General features: G+C 45.0%; 1 protein-coding gene and 1 long non-coding RNA gene across 2 annotated transcripts; both read right to left on the bottom strand.

The window, feature by feature from the left end:
• Window positions 1-8,384: 8,384 nt before the first annotated feature.
• On the bottom strand, window positions 8,385-10,866 carry LOC149975404 (uncharacterized). Its single transcript, XR_016488280.1, has 2 exons — window positions 10,742-10,866; window positions 8,385-8,973 (listed from the first exon to the last, which is right to left on the bottom strand). It is a non-coding gene; the product is annotated as an uncharacterized LOC149975404 (long non-coding RNA).
• Window positions 10,867-11,352: 486 nt separating this feature from the next.
• vegfd (vascular endothelial growth factor D) lies at window positions 11,353-21,948 on the bottom strand. The gene is made up of 7 exons (XM_036951568.2): window positions 20,733-21,948; window positions 16,075-16,330; window positions 15,455-15,645; window positions 12,644-12,777; window positions 12,439-12,557; window positions 11,898-12,086; window positions 11,353-11,688 (listed from the first exon to the last, which is right to left on the bottom strand). The coding sequence occupies exons 1-6, from the start codon at window positions 20,832-20,834 to the stop codon at window positions 11,950-11,952; spliced, it is 939 nt and encodes a 312-aa protein (XP_036807463.2). The 5' UTR covers window positions 20,835-21,948; the 3' UTR covers window positions 11,353-11,688; window positions 11,898-11,949.
• Between the last annotated feature and the right edge of the window lie 625 nt (window positions 21,949-22,573).

Here is a 22,573-nt window from a genome sequence, read left to right as displayed (position 1 = left end):
CAAGGATGAATCATTTTCATGTCTGAACATCCTTTAACCAACCTAGAGTATAGAATCATCTCAGCAGATGGACTAGATTTAACCAACCTAGAGTACAGAATCATCTCAGCAGATGGACTAGATTTAACCAACCTAGAGTACAGAATCATCTCAGCAGATGGACTAGATTTAACCAACCTAGAGTACAGAATCATCTCAGCAGATGGACTAGATTTAACCAACCTAGAGTATAGAATCATCTCATCAGATGGACTAGATTTAACCAACCTAGAGTACAGAATAATCTCAGCAGATGGACTTCATTTAACCAACCTAGAGTATAGAATCATCTCAGCAGATGGACTAGATTTAACCAACCTAGAGTACAGAATCATCTCAGCAGATGGACTAGATTTAACCAACCTAGAGTACAGAATCATCTCAGCAGATGGACTAGATTTAACCAACCTAGAGTACAGAATCATCTCAGCAGATGGACTAGATTTAACCAACCTAGAGTACAGAATCATCTCAGCAAACAAATTACTATTGTTGTCCTTTGAATTTCAACTTGAACTCAATTATTAGCTGATTAAATGCACTGGAGGAGCAAATAAAAAGGACAATGTCAACGATATCCCAGATGTTGTCCATGGTGCTCAGCTACCTCAGCACCAGAATGTAGAGAGACTGGACTAGATAGACCATGACCTTTTCACTTTCTGTTTGACAACTGGAGGAGTGGGGGCTAAAGACCCAGTCTCTTGTCACAGCGTGACAGAGAATAAAGATCACAGAGTCCCTTGTCACAGCGTGACAGAGAATAAAGATCACACAGTCCCTTGTCACAGCCCTCCTTCCCTCCCTCCCTCCATCCATCCCTCCAAAGTGACCTCTGCTACAGCCCTCCTTCCCTCCCTCCCTCCCTCCCTCCATCCATCCCTCCAAAGTGACCTCTGCTACAGCCCTCCCTCCCTCCCTCCCGCCATCCATCCCTCCAAAGTGACCTCTGCTACAGCCCACATTGTAATATCTCTGGTCAGGAACCAACAGAGGAAGGTGGCATGCATCTCATCATACCTCACACTCCTTTAGCAACAGCAGCCAAATCTTCATTTCCTTTCTTTCTTTCTTTCTTTCATTTCATTTCATTTCATTTCCTTCCTTCCTTCCTTCCTTCCTTCCTTTCATTCCTGCCATCCTTCCCTCCCTTCAGACACGGGAACCCGGCAGTCCAAAATCACGCTTGTCTCATAAACATAGCCCACACCTCAAACCTAGCTGAATGTAACATAGCCCACACCTCAAACCGAGCTGATTGTAACATAGCCCACACCTCAAACCGAGCCGATTGTAACATAGCCCACACCTCAAACCGAGCCGATTGTAACATAGCCCACACCTCAAACCGAGCCGAATGTAACATAGCCCACACCTCAAACCTAGCTGAATGTCACATAGCCCACACCTCAAACCTAGCTGAATGTAACATAGCCCACACCTCAAACCTAGCTGAATGTAACATAGCCCACATCTCAAACCTAGCTGAATGTAACATAGCCCACACCTCAAACCTAGCCGATTGCTTTGGGGTGACTCAGATGCATGGAGGGAGGGTTTGATGTGAAGGATCTGACAGTGTTGGTGGTAGTGGTGTGAAGGCTCACCTCCCTCACACCATCTCCACTGCCCTCAGCGCCCAGCACATTAGTGCTGTCTGTCCTTCAGTCTGATTGGACCTCAAAGCACCCTCCCATGGCCAGCAGGGGTCTCCGGGCAGAGATGCAAGGGGCTTGTTAGGAGAAGGTCACTGACTCACTGCTCATTGGCTGACAGCTGGTCTCACAACAGAACAATAACCAGGGGAAAAGGAGGGAGATGGAGAGAGAGAGAGGGAGAAATGGCTGGAGGACGAGACAACAGAACAACAGCTCTGATATCACTAACCCGCAGTGCGTGGCTGGTCTTAAAGCAGAACAGAGCAGCTACTAATATTGCTCAATCTATCTGTGAGGAGCGTATAAAGCCACATAAGTTCACACAGGGAGTGTTTGAGAGGATGTTCTGGATGCTAAGGCATATTTCCATGCGACCTCAAACTGTTCACACCCCTCTTTGTTGGCGGAGAGAACATGTTGCAAGTTTTAAAGTTCCCGTAATTTGTTTGTTTTTGTTTTAAAGCACATTTCCTGAAATTCTACTCCTTCCTCCATGTCTTGTGTGGTTAAATGGTCCGAGGGTGAGTCAATCGACTCCAGGGGGTTAAAGTCTTGACTTTATAAGAATAACTAGTCTGGATAAAGCTTTCATTTTCCAAGACTGGTGAAAACAATGCACACCGTGAAAACCAAGAAATTAGCTTCCCAAATTATGTTCATTTATGACATACTGTAATTAAGACATGATTATGACTTAAACAAGAATCTCCTCACCAGGAATCTAAGGAAAAGAGAGCATGTCCAGGCTACCGTAAACATCAAGGTCTCCTCTGGTTCAGACAACTAAAATACATCAGTCGTATGTGGTATAATACACACAATCTATACAGTAGAAATCCATGTGTTATCTGGTTTAGACAGCTGAACATATCAGTCATGTATAGGAACATATCTACAATCTATACAGTAGAAATCCATGTGTTATCTGGTTTAGACAGCTGAACATATCAGTCATGTATAGGAACATATCTACAATCTATACAGTAGAAATCCATGTGTTATCTGGTTTAGACAGCTGAACATATCAGTCATGTATAGGAACATATCTACAATCTATACAGTAGAAATCCATGTGTTATCTGGTTTAGACAGCTGAACATATCAGTCATGTATAGGAACATATCTACAATCTATACAGTAGAAATCCATGTGTTATCTGGTTTAGACAGCTGAACATATCAGCCATTTATAGGAACATATCTACAATCTATACAGTAGAAATCCATGTGTTATCTGGTTTAGACAGCTGAACATATCAGCCATTTATAGGAACATATCTACAATCTATACAGTAGAAATCCATGTGTTATCTGGTTTAGACAGCTGAACATATCAGTCATGTATAGGAACATATCTACAATCTATACAGTAGAAATCCATGTGTTATCTGGTTTAGACAGCTGAACATATCAGTCATGTATAGGAACATATCTACAATCTATACAGTATAAATCCATGTGTTATCTGGTTTAGACAGCTGAACATATCAGTCATGTATAGGAACATATCTACAATCTATACAGTAGAAATCCATGTGTTATCTGGTTTAGACAGCTGAACATATCAGTCATGTATAGGAACATATCTACAATCTATACAGTAGAAATCCATGTGTTATCTGGTTTAGACAGATGAACATATCAGTCATGTATAGGAACATATCTACAATCTATACAGTAGAAATCCATGTGTTATCTGGTTTAGACAGCTGAACATATCAGTCATGTATAGGAACATATCTACAATCTATACAGTAGAAATCCATGTGTTATCTGGTTTAGACAGCTGAACATATCAGCCATTTATAGGAACATATCTACAATCTATACAGTAGATGCATGTATGTCTCCTACCCCCTCCCTTGTAACCTCTAACACCATAACCAGCTATGGGTGCTGGAAGTACAGTGGTTTCTCTAAGCTATCACAGACATTTGCTTGCTATAGGTGCGACTGAGCACAGACACATTCAGAAAACACACACACAGTGATTTTAATGCAGGGAAACTGAAATCCGTTTAACCTCATTTTGACCAGCATGTCACCTGTGCAACTAGAGGGGAAAAACTCTAGATCACTTTACTCCACACACAGAAATGCATAAACTCTAGATCACTTTACTCCACACACAGAAATGCATAAACTCTAGATCACTTTACTCCACACACAGAAATGCATAAACTCTAGATCACTTTACTCCACACACAGAAATGCATACAAGGCACTTCCTCACCCTCCCTTTGGCAAATTAGACCATAAATCCAGTTTACAAGAAAACTCTAATAGGAAGAACCAGTGACACGCTCAATATGAAAGTGGTCTGATAAAGAAGGAAGCTACAGGACTGTTTCGCTAGCACACACTGGACCCGTAAGGAACCAATCACTGTTAGTCTACACCTGTTGTTTACCAAGCATGTGACACATACAGTTTGATTGGACCTAGCCATATCTGAACAGAGGGGGACTTTATATCTATATATTTCAACAGAGGGGGACATTAGTAGTCTGTACCAGTCTCTTCAGCTAACATTTCACTCCTTGCTACTCCTTGTCATTGCCAATGAGACTGGCCTTTCGGCAATCGCAACGTTCAATATAAACTGGATTTACCTCAAGAGTTGCTCATTGGTTGATTGAAATACCATTCATATTTTCCAGGACAACATGTGGAGCTTCAAATATAATTAGAATTTATAACAATTTTAAAATCAAACATTTAGCTGTTAGCTAGGCAAGTTGTTGTATTTTGAGGCTTAACATATTGTTCTGTGGTTGGAATTGCAGTATGTATTTTGTTAGAGAATTTTAGATATGAGCTAGCAACTATTGATGTACTGGTTTTCTCTGGATCAAACAAAAAAAATGGTTGCTGAGCAACCGGATACCAAGGTGTTCTGGGGAGAAAAAAAAGATAAGAGTTCCAAAATTTGCATAAAATCATTGTGATTGGAGGATAGCTGTGAGGGTGATCAAATCAGGATCAACTCCTCTATTCTCCTCGAGCTCATTAATGATAAAATACTCATATTTCAAGATGGCAGTAAAGCCATTCACTTTGGCACAATGACACGGAGTACAGGGAGTGGATTAACTAAAGAGACTAGTACATTAGACCTATAGTTGAACAGAGGGGGGCATTCTAACTATATTTAAACAGAGGGGGAGAATATACCTATATTTGAACAGAGGGGGACATTATAACTATATTTGGACAGATGAGATGACTAGGAGCAGAGCAAAGTGTCTCCATCCTCGGTTTCTAGCTAGTCACGTTTGGCATAGGATAAAGAGTACAACGAGTGGAATGTTAGCACAAACAGACTGGTACCCAGGCTAGTTTCTAGATACCTGGAGCAACATTCCACACATTTGTTCAGAGAAGTGGTGTGTTGGTAAATTCAATATGGAGTGCCAGAGTGCGCTCGGAGTGCGCTCTGGACGTTTGTATATTCAGAGCGTTGTCAGATTGTCCATTTGGCTAGCTTGCGAGCTACTTCCAGACACAAATGAGAGAACACCTCACTCTGACCATGTTACTCATCGGCTGTTTTCATCTTATCTAGAGCGTTGGTGACTGTAACCGTGCTGGCAACAATTTAATTACGCTTTTTTTGCCAACGTTTACTGACACCGGCCATATTCAACAGGTGTTGAGCATTTGTAAATTCATAATTTATTCTGCACTTTGGCACACAGACGAGAGTGCTCTGAAATCCTCTCTGTGAAATAATTGGTTGCCGTAGCAACATCAAAATGTTTCTTCTGTTTTAAAAAAAAAATATTAAAAAATGCTGTATCGCGGAGGCATGAACAACACAGTTGAATTGTTGTTATGTCATCTCTAAATCAGGGGTTCTTAAACTTTTTCAGCCTGGGACCCAATTTACGCTTATGAAAACATGCAATTATACATAAATATTGGTACTTTTCACTGCCCTTATGCATAAATCAAATGCAATATAGACAAATAGAAAATAACAATTAAATATAATAATATAAATAGTTATTCATGTTCATTTTTCCCCATTAAAAACTCTTACAGCGCATTCTGAAAGAATTCAGACCCCTTGACTTTTTCCACATTTGTTAAGTTACAACCTTATTCTAAAATGGATTAAATTGTTTTTCCCCCCTCATCATTCTACACGCAATACCCCATAACGACAAAGGATTTTTTTTAATTTAGAAATGTTAGCAAATGTTTAAAAAAATTACATAAGCATTCAGACCCTTTACTCAGTACTTTGTTGAAGCAGCGATTACAGCCTCAAGTCTTTTTGGGTATGACGCTACAAGCTTGGCATACCTGTATTTGGGGAGTTTCTCCCATTCTTCTCTGCAGATCCTCTCAAGCTCTGTCAGGTTGGATGGGGAGCGTTGCTGCACAGCTACAGTTGAAGTCAGAAGTTTACGTACACTTAGGTTGGAGTCATTAAAACTCGCTTTTCAACCACTCCACAAATTTCTTGTTAACAAATTATAGTTTTGGCAAGTCAGTTAGGACATCTACTTTGTGCATGACACAAGTACTTTTCACAACAAATGTTACAGACCGATTATTTCACTTATAATTCACTGTATCACAATTCCAGTGGGTCAGAAGTTTACATACAGTAAGTTGACTGTGCCTTTAAACAGCTTGGAACATTCCAGAAAATTATGTCAATGGTTTAGAAGCTTCTGATAGGCTAATTGACATCATTTGAGTCAATTGGAGGTGTACCTGTAGATGTCTTTCAAGGCCTCCCTTCAAACTCAGTGCCTCTTTGCTTGACATCATGGGAAAATCCAAGACCTCAGATTTTTTTTTTGTAGACCTCCACAAGTCTGGTTAATCCTTGGGAGCAATTTCCAAACACCTGAAGGTACCACCTTCATCTGAACAAACAATAGTACACAAGTATAAACACCATGGGACCATGCAGCCGTCATACCGCTCAGGAAGAAGACACATTCTGTCTCCTAGAGATGAACACACTTTGGTGCAAAAAGTGCAAATCAATCCCAGAACAACAGCAAAGGACCTTGTGAAGATGCTGGAGGAAACAGGTACAAAAGTATCTATATCCACAGTAAAACGAGTCCTATGTCAACATAACCTGAAAGGTCGCGCAGCAAGGAAGAAGACACTGCTGCAAAACCGCCATATAAAAGCCAGACTACGGTTTGCAACTGCACATGGGGACAAAGATCGTACTTTTTGGAGAAATATCCTCTTGTCTGATGAAACACAAATATAATTGTTTGGCCATAATGACCATTGTTATGTTTGAGGGACGAAAGGGGGAGGCTTGCAAGCCGAAGAACACCATCCCAACCGTGAAGCACGGGGGTGGCAGCATCATGTTGTGGGGGTGCTTTGCTGCAGGAGGGACTAGTGGGCTTCACAAAATAGATGGTATCGTGAGGCAGGAAATGTATGTGGATATATTGAAGCAACATCTCAAGACATCAGTCAGGAAGTTAAAACTTGGTCGCAAATGGGTCTTCCAAATGGACAATGACCCTAAGCATACTTCCAAAGTTGTGGCAAAATGGCTTAAGGACAACAAAGTCAAGGTATTGGAGTGGCCATCACAAAGCCCTGACCTCAATCCTATAGAAAATGTGTGGCCAGAACTGAAAAAGCGTGTGCGAGCAAGGAGGCCTACAAACCTGACTCAGTTACACCAGCTCTGTCAGGAGGAATGGGACACAATTCACCCAACTTATTGTGGGAAGTTTGTGGAAGGCTACTCGAAACGTTTGACCCAAGTAAAAACATTTAAGGCAATGCTACCAAATACTAATTGAGTGTATGTAAACTTCTTCCCCACTGGGAATGTGATGAAAGAAATAAAAGCTGAAATAAATCATTCTATCAACTATTATTCTGACATTTCACATTCTTAAAATAAAGTGGTGATCCTAACTTGACCTAAAACAGGTAATTTTTACTAGGATTAAATGTCAGGAATTGTGAAAAACTGAGTTTAAATGTTTTTGGCTAAGGTATGTGTAAACATCTGACTTCAACTGTATTTTCAGGTCTCTCCAGAGATGTTCAATCGGGTTCAAGTCAGAGCTCTGGCTGGGCCACTGAAGGACATTCAGAGACTTGCCCCGAAGCCACTCCTGCGTTGTCTTGGCTGTGTGGTTAGGGTTGTTGTCTTGTTGGAAGGTGAACCTTCGCCCCAGACTGAGGTCCTGAGCATTCTGGAGCAGGTTTTCATCAAGGATCTCTCTGTACTTTCCTCTCTTTATCTTTGCCTTGATCCTGACTAGTCTCCCAGTCTCTGGGATGCTTCCACCACCATGCTTCACCGTAGGGATGGTGCCAGGTTACCTCCAGATGTGACACTTGTCATTCAGGCCAAAGAGTTCAATCTTGATTTCATCAGAGAATCTTGTTTCTCATGGTTACTAGCTTTGGGCCAGTAACAGAAAGGTTGCTGGATTGAATCCCAGAGCTGATGATATTCCCCAGGCACCGATGATGTGGATGTCGATTAAGGCAGTCCCCCCACACCTCTCCGATTCAGAGGGGTTGGGTTAAATGCGGAAGACACATTTCAGTTGAATGCATTCAATTGTTCAACTGACTATCCCCCTTTCCAAACTGCTTACATTTAAGAATGATGGAGGCCAATGTGTTCTTGAAAGGTGTACGTGTTGGTGGCAGGGAAGTCAGGTGCAGGAGAACAAACTTGGTATAAACAGAGTCATTTAATAAGAACTCACAAACAAACTCCAAAAACCTAAATATACAAAAATAAATAAAATGGGTACAAAACCCGTCGCGCACCAACACATACTAGCACTAACATACAATCAAACAATCTCCAACAAGGACATGAGGGGAAACAGAGGGTTAAATACACAACATGTAATTGATGTGATATGAACCAGGTGTGAAGGAAGACAAGACAAAACCAATGGAAAATGAAAAATGTATCAGTGATGGCTAGAAGATCGGTGACGTCGCCCGCCGAACACCGCCTGACAGTACCCCTCGCTGACGCGCGGACCAACTTCGGGGAAGCCCCGGAGGGCGAGGCGCGGGGCGATTCGGATCGAGACGGTGGAAATCTCGCAGCATAGAAGGATCCAACACGTCGTCCACCGGAACCCAGCATCTCTCCTCCGGACTATACCCCTCCCAGTCCACGAGGTACTGAAGGCCCGACATCTCGAATCCAGTATGGATCGAACGGAGTACGGTCTCCCTCGATGTCCAGAGGGGGTGGAGGAACCTCCCGCACCTCAGACTCCTGGAGCGGGCCAGCCACCACCGGCCTGAGGAGAGACATATGGAACGAGGGGTTAATGTGGTAATCGGGGGAAGCTGTAACCTGTAACATACCTCGTTCACTCTCCTCAGGACTTTAAATGGTCCCCACAAACCGCGGACCCATCGTCCGACAGGGCAGGCGGAGGGGCAGGTTTCAGGTCAGACCTTGTCCCCTGGTGCAAACACCGGGGCCTCACTGCGGTGACGGTCTGCGCCCCTTTTCTGGCACAGTACGGCGCACTGAAGGTGCACATGTGCAGCGTCCCATGTTTCCTCCTCGCGCCGGAACCAGTCGTCCACCGCAGGAGCCTCAGTCTGACTTTGATGTCAAGGAGACAGAACCGGCTGATACCCCAAGACACACTGGAAGGGAGAAAGGTTAGTGGAGGAGTGGCGGAGCGAGTTCTGGGCCATCTCTGCCCAGGGCACGAACACCGCCCACTCCCCCGGCCGGTCCTGGCAATAAGACCTCAGAAACCTTCCCACATCCTGGTTAACTCTCTCCACCTGCCCGTTACTCTCGGGGTGAAAACCTGAGGTAAGGCTGACCGCCCGAACAAGGAGCGGGATCGACTTAGGCAGAAGTCGTGACAGTTCTTGGGGACCTTCAATGCTGCAGACATTTTTTGGTACCTTTCCTCAGATCTGTGCCTCGACACAATCCTGTCTTGGAGTTCTACAGACAATTCCTTTGACCTCATGGTTTGGTTTTTGCTCTGACACGAACTGTGGGTCCCTAGATATAGACAATTGTCCAATCAATTGAATTTACCACAGGTGGACTCCAATCAAGTTGTAGAAACATCTCAAGGATGATCAATGGAAAGGATGCAACTGAGCTCAATTTCGAGTCTCATCGCAAAGGGTCTGAATATTTATGCAAATAAGATATTTCCATTGTTTTTTTTTATACCTTTGCAAAAACCTGCTTTTGCTTTGTCATTATGGGGTATTGGGTATAGATTGATGAGGATTTTTATTTATTTAATCAATTTTAGACTACGGCTGTAACGTAACAAAATGTGGGGAAAGGGAAGGGGTCTGAATACTTTCCGAATGCTCTGTTCCCCAACTCTCTAGGTTGGAACTGTTGCTGTTAAAATATAATAAATAATTTTAATTCTGAACTGGAATAAGCTGATTGATCACATCACACAGATGTAGAGCAGAAAACACACACAGTCCTAATGAGAGGTGTGTGGCTGGTTGATGCTTTCAACAAGCATTTCTATTCTGGGTTCAGTTTTTAACAGTGCAACCCTGAGGTCATGCTCAGCATGGAGTCTGTTTCTGTACTTGTTTTTTTTAAGTACGCCAGAGATACGAACCCTGACTCATATAGGTATGTGGTGCCAAACTGGACCAGAACATCTACTGCTTTCTCAGTCAGGCACGAGACCGCTTCCTGCTGTAGATGAGCAAAAAAAAAAGAAGCATCAATCATTTTATTCCAGTTCAGAATAAAAATGATAAATTGTATTTTAACAGCAACAGTTCCAACCTCGACTTGTTGTTTTCAACAATCATTTCTACAGTAAGTTGTGCAGTAGGCCTGATCATTTTATATTCAAAATATACAGTACTGTAACTTAAGGGTAGCACAGTAGCTAGCTAGCTTGCTTGCTTTGGCTAATATTAGCAATCTAACGTTAATAGCTGTGTACAATGTAATTGTTTGAAAGGGAAACTCACATCTAAGTTACTACTTTGAGAGATTGTACTCCCTTATTTCTGCTTACCTGTTATAAAATGACAACAAGCTAGTTGACTTACTTTTCCACTGTCAAAGCGATGTTTCCTGAAGCATTCAGCCCTGCTCTGAAAGAACTCCCTGGGTTTACCATCATGCTGTGGATGTTTGGTCAGAATGTGTTGTTTTAATGTGAGAGTCTCATTACTAAGCACTTCCCTGGACAAAAGACATTGTGTGCGCTCCTCGTTATTTCTCAAAGTTGGTATGAAACCAAGAGAAAGAAACGTATCGCTGTATTTCAGTTTAATGACGATTGAGCTGTCAGAATTTATGGCTAGCTTGACTACATTTGATGACAGCTGGCGAGTGAGAATACCGAGTCATTGGCTGACGGCGCATCATCTGCTGCTGAACTACAGCGCTGCTGTAGGGTCGCGGAGTGATCTTCAATTAAAACTGCAGAAAAAAAAGATCCGGTAAACCGCGAAGCACACAGGCTTCTCCCTCTCAGTCGCGCAGCTGCCGAACTGACACGGCTGCTTAGCAGACAGAGCGCAATGAACACAGACCATTTGTACTTGGCCAAATCAATTCCAGGAATTAATGAAAGAATGATACATTTGCTCTAACACGTCGCGACCCACCGTTAACAGGTCTGGTCGCGACCTATACATTTACAAGGTGAGAGAACTTTGAACAAAACGGTTAAAACTGTAATTATAAATATGAAGGATAGACACCAAAAGGACAAACTTCGATTATATTTACAAAATGTTGGCAGCAATTATTACAAAAATATTGTTCTTTAGCGCAAAATACATGTTCAGTGCATATAAATACTAATAATTTACATATGTAAATAAAACATGTAAAACGTCATGTATGTAGGTTAGAAAGATAAACTATTTTATTTGAAGTTAGATATATAAATAGCGATATAAATTAAATTATGAACTTTTTCACTGCTTCCAAACTTCAAAGCCAAGCAGATGTCAAAGGTTATATTCTTCTTAGTAATCACTGGCATCTGCGGATCAAAAGAATGAAAAGGTGTTAGTACATGTGTTGTAGTATGGCTGTTCAACCACGGTCTCTTGAGGACCCAAACATTTCTGATGTACATCAGGGACTGATTCATTCAGACCTTGAACGTCAGCTGATACATTTATCAATGAACTACTATCAAAACGATCAAACTAACTAGTCAAAAGGGGTGTGTCTCAAGTTGCATTCTACCTGCGAGAGGCATGGTTGAAGTGCTGTTTGTTGTTAGCACAGGCAGTATGGTTCAGGTGACATGCAGGGTAGGATGATCTGGGTCCTGGGTTAAGGTGGGCTGTGGGGACAGTGTAGTGCGGTCTGGGACACAGTCACACCTGTCAACATCTATGTCACAGTCCACCGTTCTCATATTGGGAGAGAAGTCTGGAACAAACATAGAGAAAAACATAGGAATGACTTAATATGACTACAGGGACCAGACCAGGGAAAATGGAGCGAGAAGAACACATCAGAATAACCACTTCCTACAGAGGCTATATAATATCCTGAATAACACCCTGATTTAGCATCCCCAGCGCATTACAATGGAATGGTCCCCAAAGTGCAAACACTGCCCAAACCCAGTGCTGCATACCAGCTAAATCTAGTGCATCTACTGGGCTGGATAGTTGATATATCTACCAGTGGTAGACTAACCTGGTTGTTTAGTGGAGGGGTAGGACACAGTGGTAGACTGGTTGTTCAGTGGAGGGGTAGGATACAGTGGTAGACTAACCTGGTTGTTCAGTGGAGGGGTAGGACACACAGCGGTCGGCCATGCAGTCCCAGATCAACCCACTGGCACACAGACGCCTGGAGTCCTCTGATTTAGAGAGCTGACGCATCGGAGAGCACCTGCAACCAAACACACAGCCTGGTTAGTGCTAAGGGTACGACTAGCGAGAGTGTGTGTGTGTGTGTATCTGTACATCTGGACTCACCCGTTCCTCCTGTGAGAGCGTATATGGGCTTGCCGTCGGATCAGGGGTGGTTCCATACACTTACACTCTGTGTGATTGGCTACCTTTATCAACACCGGCTCAGGTCCGTATTTGAACGGTATCACACTCAGCAGCTGCAGGACGGAACGTGTCAGATCACATTAGTCCGGTTCTGGAGTCAGAGATCCACTTTGTAGAGAGAGCTGTATTTTATTTGACTCATTGATGGCCCAATGATGTGCATAGTGTACATTACGTAGTCTGTACGTTCTGTATATATTCACATTCTCCAAAATCATTGTCATTTAAGAGCACTTATCATAATCACAATTGTCTTAAAACATAAATCAGGGGTCCCCAACTATAGCCGCGGGAGGATTTTTGTTGGAGCGGATGGTCAGGGGGCCGGAACTATAGCCGTGAGGTGATGTTTGTTGGAGCGGATGGTCAGGGGGCCGGAACTATAGCCGCGGGATGATGTTTGTTGGAGCGGATGGTCAGGGGGCCAGAACTATAGCCGTGGGGTGATGTTTGTTGGAGCGGATGGTCAGGGGGCCGGAACTATAGCCGTGAGGTGATGTTTGTTGGAGCGGATGGTCAGGGGGCCGGAACTATAGCCGCGGGGTGATGTTTGTTGGAGCGGATGGTCAGGGGGCCGGAACTATAGCCGCGGGAGGATTTTTGTTGGAGCGGATGGTCAGGGGGCCGGAACTATAGCCGTGAGGTGATGTTTGTTGGAGCGGATGGTCAGGGGGCCGGAACTATAGCCGCGGGAGGATTTTTGTTGGAGCGGATGGTCAGGGGGCCGGAACTATAGCCGTGAGGTGATGTTTGTTGGAGCGGATGGTCAGGGGGCCGGAACTATAGCCGCGGGGTGATGTTTGTTGGAGCGGATGGTCAGGGGGCCGGAACTATAGCCGCAGGGTGATTTTTTTTTTGGAATGGATGGTCAGGGGGCCGGAACTATAGCCGCGGGGTGATGTTTGTTGGAGCGGATGGTCAGGGGGCCGGAACTATAGCCGCGGGGTGATTTTTTTTTTGGAATGGATGGTCAGGGGGCCGGAACTATAGCCGCGGGATGATGTTTGTTGGAGCGGATGGTCAGGGGGCCGGAACTATAGCCGCGGGATGATGTTTGTTGGAGCGGATGGTCAGGGGGCCGGAACTATAGCCGCGGGATGATGTTTGTTGGAGCGGATGGTCAGGGGGCCGGAACTATAGCCGCGGGATGATGTTTGTTGGAGCGGATGGTCAGGGGGCCGGAACTATAGCCGCGGGATGATTTTTGTTGGAGCGGATGGTCAGGGGGCCGGAACTATAGCCGCGGGATGATGTTTGTTGGAGCGGATGGTCAGGGGGCCGGAACTATAGCCGTGAGGTGATGTTTGTTGGAGCGGATGGTCAGGGGGCCGGAACTATAGCCGCGGGATGATGTTTGTTGGAGCGGATGGTCAGGGGGCCGGAACTATAGCCGCGGGATGATGTTTGTTGGAGCGGATGGTCAGGGGGCCGGAACTATAGCCGCGGGGTGATGTTTGTTGGAGCGGATGGTCAGGGGGCCGGAACTATAGCCGCGGGGTGATGTTTGTTGGAGCGGATGGTCAGGGGGCCGGAACTATAGCCGCGGGGTGATGTTTGTTGGAGCGGATGGTCAGGGGGCCGGAACTATAGCCGCGGGGTGATGTTTGTTGGAGCGGATGGTCAGGGGGCTGGAACTATAGCTGCGGGATGATGTTTGTTGGAGCGGATGGTCAGGGGGCCGGAACTATAGCCGCGGGGTGATGTTTGTTGGAGCGGATGGTCAGGGGGCCGGAACTATAGCCGCGGGGTGATGTTTGTTGGAGGAGATGGTCAGGGGGCCGGAACTATAGCCGCGGGGTGATGTTTGTTGGAGCGGATGGTCAGGGGGCCGGAACTATAGCCGCGGGGTGATGTTTGTTGGAGCGGATGGTCAGGGGGCCGGAACTATAGCCGCGGGGTGATGTTTGTTGGAGCGGATGGTCAGGGGGCCGGAACTATAGCCGCGGGGTGATGTTTGTTGGAGCGGATGGTCAGGGGGCCGGAACTATAGCCGCGGGGTGATGTTTGTTGGAGCGGATGGTCAGGGGGCCGGAACTATAGCCGCGGGATGATGTTTGTTGGAGCGGATGGTCAGGGGGCCGGAACTATAGCCGTGGGGTGATGTTTGTTGGAGCGGATGGTCAGGGGGCCGGAACTATAGCCGTGAGGTGATGTTTGTTGGAGCGGATGGTCAGGGGGCCGGAACTATAGCCGCGGGGTGATGTTTGTTGGAGCGGATGGTCAGGGGGCCGGAACTATAGCCGCGGGGTGATGTTTGTTGGAGCGGATGGTCAGGGGGCCGGAACTATAGCCGCGGGGTGATGTTTGTTGGAGCGGATGGTCAGGGGGCCGGAACTATAGCCGTGAGGTGATGTTTGTTGGAGCGGATGGTCAGGGGGCCGGAACATTGTTACAATCATTTGTACACCGCAAACATCCAAGAAGAGGTTGTATTTGAAAATAGACATCATTTCATACATTGATAACATTGAGACATGATTAAATATCTCTTTTTTTAATTAGTAGGAATACTTGGGAACAGATTTACTAAATTAAACTCATTTTTAGCTGAATTCCTGGGGATTTTAAAGGTATTTTTTAGACCAAAAACTAAAATCATATTTTAAAAAAATGCCTGTTGCCCTTTGCCGACCCCTGCCAGAAATTATTGCCATTTATTAAGAATAATATTAATAATGCGTTTTATTTGTAATACACCTTCTAACAGATATTTAAAGAGGAAATGCTCACTGTTTTATTAACATAGGCAGTACTTGTGTTTCTGCACGATACACCCTCTTTGTTACAGCATCCGTTGCACCTGAAGACGGACACGCAGGGGGGCTTGAAGAACATGGAGGTCGTGGTGCCCAGTTCCTTTGCCACGTCTACACACGTCTCTCTGGGCGTGCACTGGGTCTTCTGCCACTCATCATCTATGGCTAATGATCACATACACACAACACCAACAGTTACACACAGAACAAAACTAATAGCAACCATAGACACTTGCTTTGGCTACCGTCTGGGTACACTCACATTCTAACCACAAAACATGCATTAGCAACCTGGAATGAATGTCTTGGCTTTTGCTTGGAGGGTTAACACAGTCTCGAGAAGACCCAGGGTTCAAACCCGTCTGTCTCATACTTTATGACTATCTCCAGGGAGAACATTGAATAATGCCCAGCCTTTAGCTCAGAGGTCTAACACATTGAGCAAGTGCACAGTAGACGCAGATATCGAACCCACATACCTTTGAGTATCCCGAGGCTGTATGAGCCAGCAGCATAGCTCAACAAACAATACCAAAACTTTAGCTTAGAGAGCCAACACAGTTTTGAGGAGACCCAGGTTTCGAACCCACATACCTTTGAGTATCTCCAGGCTGTAGGATGCTACAGCGTAGCGCGTGGAGCGGTGTGACCCAGATCCAGCGGAGGAGGAGGAGGAGGAGGAACGGTGGTTGGGCTGCTGAGAGGAAGAGGATGAGGGAGACGTCTCCAGGTGTTTGAATTTTAGACGACACTTCCACAGCTTCCAGTCAGGGAAATCTGTCAGCATGAGCAGCTCGTCCAGACTGGAGGCCGAACGCACATCCCTCTCCCACTTCTCCTGGTTGATCACCTGCAGAGAGCAGAGGAGGAGGACACAAAACATTTAATGGTATATGTTGTTTTAAAGACAGGATAGAAAATAAGCTCCAACACGCTGGTAAAGTATGGTAAAATATTGTTAGTTGCTTTGTGAGAGTCAACAGTCTCACCACAAGAGGGCAGCACTCTTACATCCAAGTCAGGATTAACTTTAGATGTGATTGAGGCCGGTTTACAAGGACTGGACTGAGCTGATGATACATGCAAGTCAGTCTGATTCCTCACACTCACATCCACCTCTGACTGTGCTATTATTGCCCAACGCCAGGTCCCACAGACCATTAACAGCTGTCCTGGGATTTAAGACTATCATCATTTAGATCACAACAGATACAAAAACAATCAGTGCTTCTGTGTATTATAGTATTATATCACTACAGTATTAATAGTACCACTGTATTGTAGTATTAAAGTACTACAGTATTATAGCACTACATAGTATAGTACTACAGTATTATAGTACTAAGGTAGTGTATTATTATAGTAGTACAGTATTAGAGTACTATGGTAATGTAGTATTATAGTACTACAGTATTATAGTACCACAGTATTGTAGTACTACAGCATTATAGTATTATAGCACTACAGTAGTATAGTACTACATTATCGTAGTATTATAGTACTACATTATTGTAGTATTATAGTACTACGGTATTGTAGTATTATAGTTCTGCAGTATTGTGGTATTATAGTACTACAGTATTGTAGTATTATAGTACTACGGTAATGTAGTATTATAGCATTACAGTATTATAGCACCACAGCATTGTAGCACTACAGTATTATTGCACTAAAGTATTATAGTACTGCTGTATTGTAGTATTATAGTACTGCAGTATTGTAGTATTATAGTACTACAATATTGTAGAACTACAGTATTATAGTACTACAGTATAATAGTACTACAGTTTTATAGTACTACAGTATTGTAGTATTATAGTACTACATTATTATAGTACTACAGTATTGTAGTACTACGTGTGTAATCATTACTTCTTCTCATTCCCATGACTGTTCATAGCTGGGATGAGAGGATGCCCATTGTACCCCAAATGCACAGTAGATCCCCTGGCATCAGCCCATAGACAACATAACAGCTGCGAATGTGGAGTTGGCTGGGGTGGCATTAAGGGATAGTGGGGGCAGGAGTTCCCAGGGTCCACCTGTTGAGGAGCTCTAGGAGCTATGAGAAGACAAGCCTCCTCCTTCCCATGGAGCAGAGGATGGAGGAGAGACACAGAATATTAGGAGACCTAGCTACTGTTTCCCACAGAGACAAGCTTAGAACTGCTGCTGCACATGCTAGTGCAGATAACAAGCAGGTAGGCCACAAACTAACACATATACAGTACTACTGCAGATAATAAGCAGGTAGATCACTAACTAATATACTGTGTTACTGCAGATAACAAGCAGGTAGATCACTAACTAAAATACTGTGTTACTGCAGATAACAAGCAGGTAGATCACTAACTAATATACTGTGTTACTGCAGATAACAAGCAGGTAGATCACTAACTAATATACAGTACTACTGCAGATAACAAGCAGGTAGATCACTAACTAATATACAGTACTACTGCAGATAATAAGCAGGTAGATCACTAACTAATATACTGTGTTACTGCAGATAACAAGCAGGTAGATCACTAACTAATATACTGTGTTACTGCAGATAACAAGCAGGTAGATCACTAACTAATATACTGTGTTACTGCAGATAACAAGCAGGTAGATCACTAACTAATATACTGTGTTACTGCAGATAATAAGCAGGTAGATCACTAACTAATATACTGTGTTACTGCAGATAATAAGCAGGTAGATCACTAACTAAAATACTGTGTTACTGCAGATAACAAGCAGGTAGATCACTAACTAAAATACTGTGTTACTGCAGATAACAAGCAGGTAGATCACTAACTAATATACTGTGTTACTGCAGATAACAAGCAGGTAGATCACTAACTAATATACTGTGTTACTGCAGATAACAAGCAGGTAGATCACTAACTAATATACTGTGTTACTGCAGATAATAAGCAGGTCGGAAAATCCGACCACAATAATTGATCAACGTGTGTTGTGTGATCTCTCTCGGTGCCCTACAGGCCAACATGGAGAAAGGGAACAGTCATGTGTACAACTCCAAACACACTGGAGGAGACCGGTCTGGTGTTACAGCTGACCAGTCCTATGGAGCTGTGGCTTCTTCCCTGCCTCCATGTGTACAACTCCAAACACATTGGAGGAGACCGGTCTGGTGTTACAGCTGACCAGTCCTATGGAGCTGTGGCTTCTTCCCTGCCTCCATGTGTACAACTCCAAACACATTGGAGGAGACCGGTCTGGTGTTACAGCTGACCAGTCCTATGGAGCTGTGGCTTCTTCCCTTCCTCCATGTGTACAACTCCAAACACATTGGAGGAGACCGGTCTGGTGTTACAGCTGACCAGTCCTATGGAGCTGTGGCTTCTTCCCTTCCTCCATGTGTACAACTCCAAACACATTGGAGGAGACCGGTCTGGTGTTACAGCTGACCAGTCCTATGGAGCTGTGGCTTCTTCCCTGCCTCCACTTATAGTGGTCAAATCATATTTACACTAAATTCACTCTCTGCACACTATTACCCCCCAAAAAACGAAGACATTACATTATGACTGTGTTGGTGTAATGTCAATGTAACAACAAAATGTTGCAATTTAAATAGTCTATTGTTGCCAATTGTAAAAGTTCAAAATCATAAAAACCTTTTAAACATTTACAATATAAAAAGGGTGTGGTCGGATTTGTTGAGAAAGACAAATAACGAGGGAATAAGGGACTTCCATTCATTTACGAGACGGGAAGGGAAACCCACAGAACAGATGGAGAGTTGAATAAACAACGGAGAGGAGAGGGGCCGGGTCAGAGGCGGGGCCGGGTCAGAGGCGGGGCCGGGTCAGAGGCGAGGCTGAGGAAAAGGACTGTCATGTAATATGAAACATGTCAAACAGAAACAGTTTGCTTTCATTTCTTCCAGTCGTTGTAACGACATGAGCCGCCGCTGATCTGTTCAATATGTGAAGATTGTGTCGTTAGGGTGTAGCTGGATGCTTCCTCTATGTGAGGATTGTGACGTTAGGGTGTAGCTGGATGCTTCCTCTATGTGAGGATTGTGTCGTTAGGGTGTAGCTGGATGCTTCCTCTATGTGAGGATTGTGACGTTAGGGTGTAGCTGGATGCTTCCTCTATGTGAGGATTGTGACGTTAGGGTGTAGCTGGATGCTTCCTCTATGTGAGGATTGTGACGTTAGGGTGTAGCTGGATGCTTCCTCTATGTGAGGATTGTGACGTTAGGGTGTAGCTGGATGCTTCCTCTATGTGAGGATTGTGACGTTAGGGTGTAGCTGGATGCTTCCTCTATGTGAGGATTGTGACGTTAGGGTGTAGCTGGCTGCTTCCTCTATGTGAGGATTGTGACGTTAGGGTGTAGCTGGATGCTTCCTCTATGTGAGGATTGTGACGTTAGGGTGTAGCTGGCTGCTTCCTCTATGTGAGGATTGTGACGTTAGGGTGTAGCTGGATGCTTCCTCTATGTGAGGATTGTGACGTTAGGGTGTAGCTGGATGCTTCCTCTATGTGAGGATTGTGACGTTAGGGTGTAGCTGGATGCTTCCTCTATGTGAGGATTGTGACGTTAGGGTGTAGCTGGATGCTTCCTCGTAAACCAGACAGACAAGGAGTTTTCTTTTCCCTCTTCTGCAATTTAGACCCATGGGAAAGCAGGGCCCCAAGGGGAGAGATATCGGGAGATTGAGTGAGGGGGGGGGGGGAGACAGACAGCGAACAAGAGAGAGGAGAGAGCGAAGAAGAGCAAGAGAAAGAGAAAGAAGTGATTGATAATTTAGGAAGTTGAAACGCTCCTCTTTCCAGGTCGGTGAGATCTTGTTAATGGTGACGCATGCATTTGCACTTCCAATACATTTGCACCGTTTACATAAGAGGCACACACACACACACACACTGCTCATTAGACCATGTCAGCTCTGATCTTCATGGACAGCTCACAGGTGGTGTGTGTGTGTGTGTCTCCACGCCCCTTGCCAACTGGTCAGCGCTAGTTTTATTAGCTAACATGGTGAGTTGTAAGGAGAGTTGATTCAGTTCATAAGAACACAAAGATGGACTCAAACCTGGTGCCTCCAGTGGGAGACATGTGTCCCCATTTGATGACATACCGGTTATTAATAAATAGCTTCTTGATGACGATGACTCGTGCATTTAATCCACAGAATAAGAGCCTGAGCAGAACATGAGTTGCAGATGAAACAGTGCCTGGTCTGGACATTGAAGCCACACAGAAATGAAGTGCATAGACACCGGACACTTACCCTGAGAGAGCTGGGATCATCTTGAACCTTGTTTGGCATTCCCAAGTTCAACCTCACCAACACCAGCATCATTCCAACACCGGCAGCAAGCATCCTCTGCATCCTCTGGTTCAATGCTGTATCTCAGTCTCTTTTGTGTTCAAAGTTCTCCTTCTGTCTCTGTACGGTGAATTTTCAGTCTCTGGACAGAAGTTGTACAACAGAGAGCCGTTTCTCTCAGGGTAATCCCCTGTAACAGAGAGATGTTTCTGTATTGGGTAATCCTCTATAATAGAGAGCAGAGCCAGAGGAAGGAGTCTCCTCTCTACAGACCAGCCCCTCTCAGACCGGCGCTGACTCCTCAGACCACACACAAGCTCCTGTCACAGTCCCTGTGGTTACGGACACCTCTCCCTCTCTCCCCCCGGGTCACAGACTCTCTCTCTCTCCCTGGTCACAGACACCTCTCCCTCTCCGTCTGGCCACAGACACCCCAGAGCAAATGGAACAGCTAAAGAGGATTTAAAACACCTCTACCTCTCTCTCTATCCCCCCAACTACACACAGCAAGGACACTTAGAGTTTCACTCAGTCACTTGAGACTGCCTCAAGGACTCTTAAGACTGTCTCTCTATTGGTCCAACTACAAGCAAGGACTCTTAAGACTCTCTCTATTGGTCCAACTACAAGCAAGGACTCTTAAGACTGTCTCTCTTTCTTTTGCCTGTCTTGACTATCCCCTCTCTTCTCTTCTCCCCAGTTAGTCCAGACCTCTTCAGATCTCATTATCTACTGTGTCTCAGCCTCTGCGTTAAAGGGCCTGCTTGTCACATCGAGCGAGCATGGCCCCGCACTTAGTTCCCGTCCTTCAGGGTTGAGAGGGCTGTCTGTCTGTCTGTCTCTCTGTCCCCACCATGTCACCCTGGCTCTGTCTGTCCCTGCCTTGTCTCCCTGGTTCTGTTTGTCTGTCGGATGTTGCCTTGCTCTGTCTGTCTGTAAGTCTGTTCTGTCTGCCCCTGCCTTGTCTCCCTGGTTCTGTTTGTCTGTCTGATGTTGCCTTGCTCTGTCTGTCTGTAAGTCTGTTCTGTCTGTCCCTGCCTTGTCTCCCTGGTTCTGTTTGTCTGTCTGATGATGCTTTGCTCTGTCTGTCTGTAAGTCTGTTCTGTCTGTCCCTGCCTTGTCTCCCTGGTTCTGTTTGTCTGTCTGATGTTGCCTTGCTCTGTCTGTCTGTAAGTCTGTTCTGTCTGTCCCTGCCTTGGCTGTTAAATCCAAAGCCACTGTATTTCCACAGAGTTCAGCTTATCTGGAGCAGCATGAACATGTGTTTTAAATGTGATCCAGACCTCAGCTACGCAGCATGGATACATGGGCCAGGGAGGGACGCTCCCACCCTCCACCCCACCCCTATCCCATCCCAGCCAAAACTCACTTCCCACTGGGCACAGACCTCATTTCAACGTCTAATTACGAGGAAACATTGATTCAACCAGCGTGTGCCCAGGGGTTTGATTGTCTGCGGAGGGAGGGATGGAGGGAGAGGAGATGTGATAGAGAGGGAGGAATGGAGGGAGAGGAGAAAGAGGAGATGTGATAGAGAGGGAAGGAGGAAGGAGAGGAGAAAGAGGAGATGTGATAGAGAGGGAGGGAGGGAGGAGGAGGGAGAAACATGAGATGTGATAGAGAGGGAGGGAGGGAGGAGGAGGGAGAAACAGGAGATGTGAGAGGGAGGGAGGAGGAGGGAGAAACAGGAGATGTGATAGAGAGGGAAGGAGGGAGGAGGAGGGAGAAACAGGAGATGTGATAGAGAGGGAGGGAGGGAGGAGGAGGGAGAAACAGGAGATGTGATAGAGAGGGAAGGAGGA

Source organism: Oncorhynchus mykiss, chromosome 18 (assembly GCF_057628025.1).
Source record: "Oncorhynchus mykiss isolate SJ-2025 chromosome 18, ASM5762802v1, whole genome shotgun sequence".
Taxonomy (NCBI): domain Eukaryota; kingdom Metazoa; phylum Chordata; class Actinopteri; order Salmoniformes; family Salmonidae; genus Oncorhynchus; species Oncorhynchus mykiss.
The sequence above is the reverse complement of the archived record's forward strand: the minus strand, read 5'-3'. Positions and strand labels throughout refer to the sequence as shown.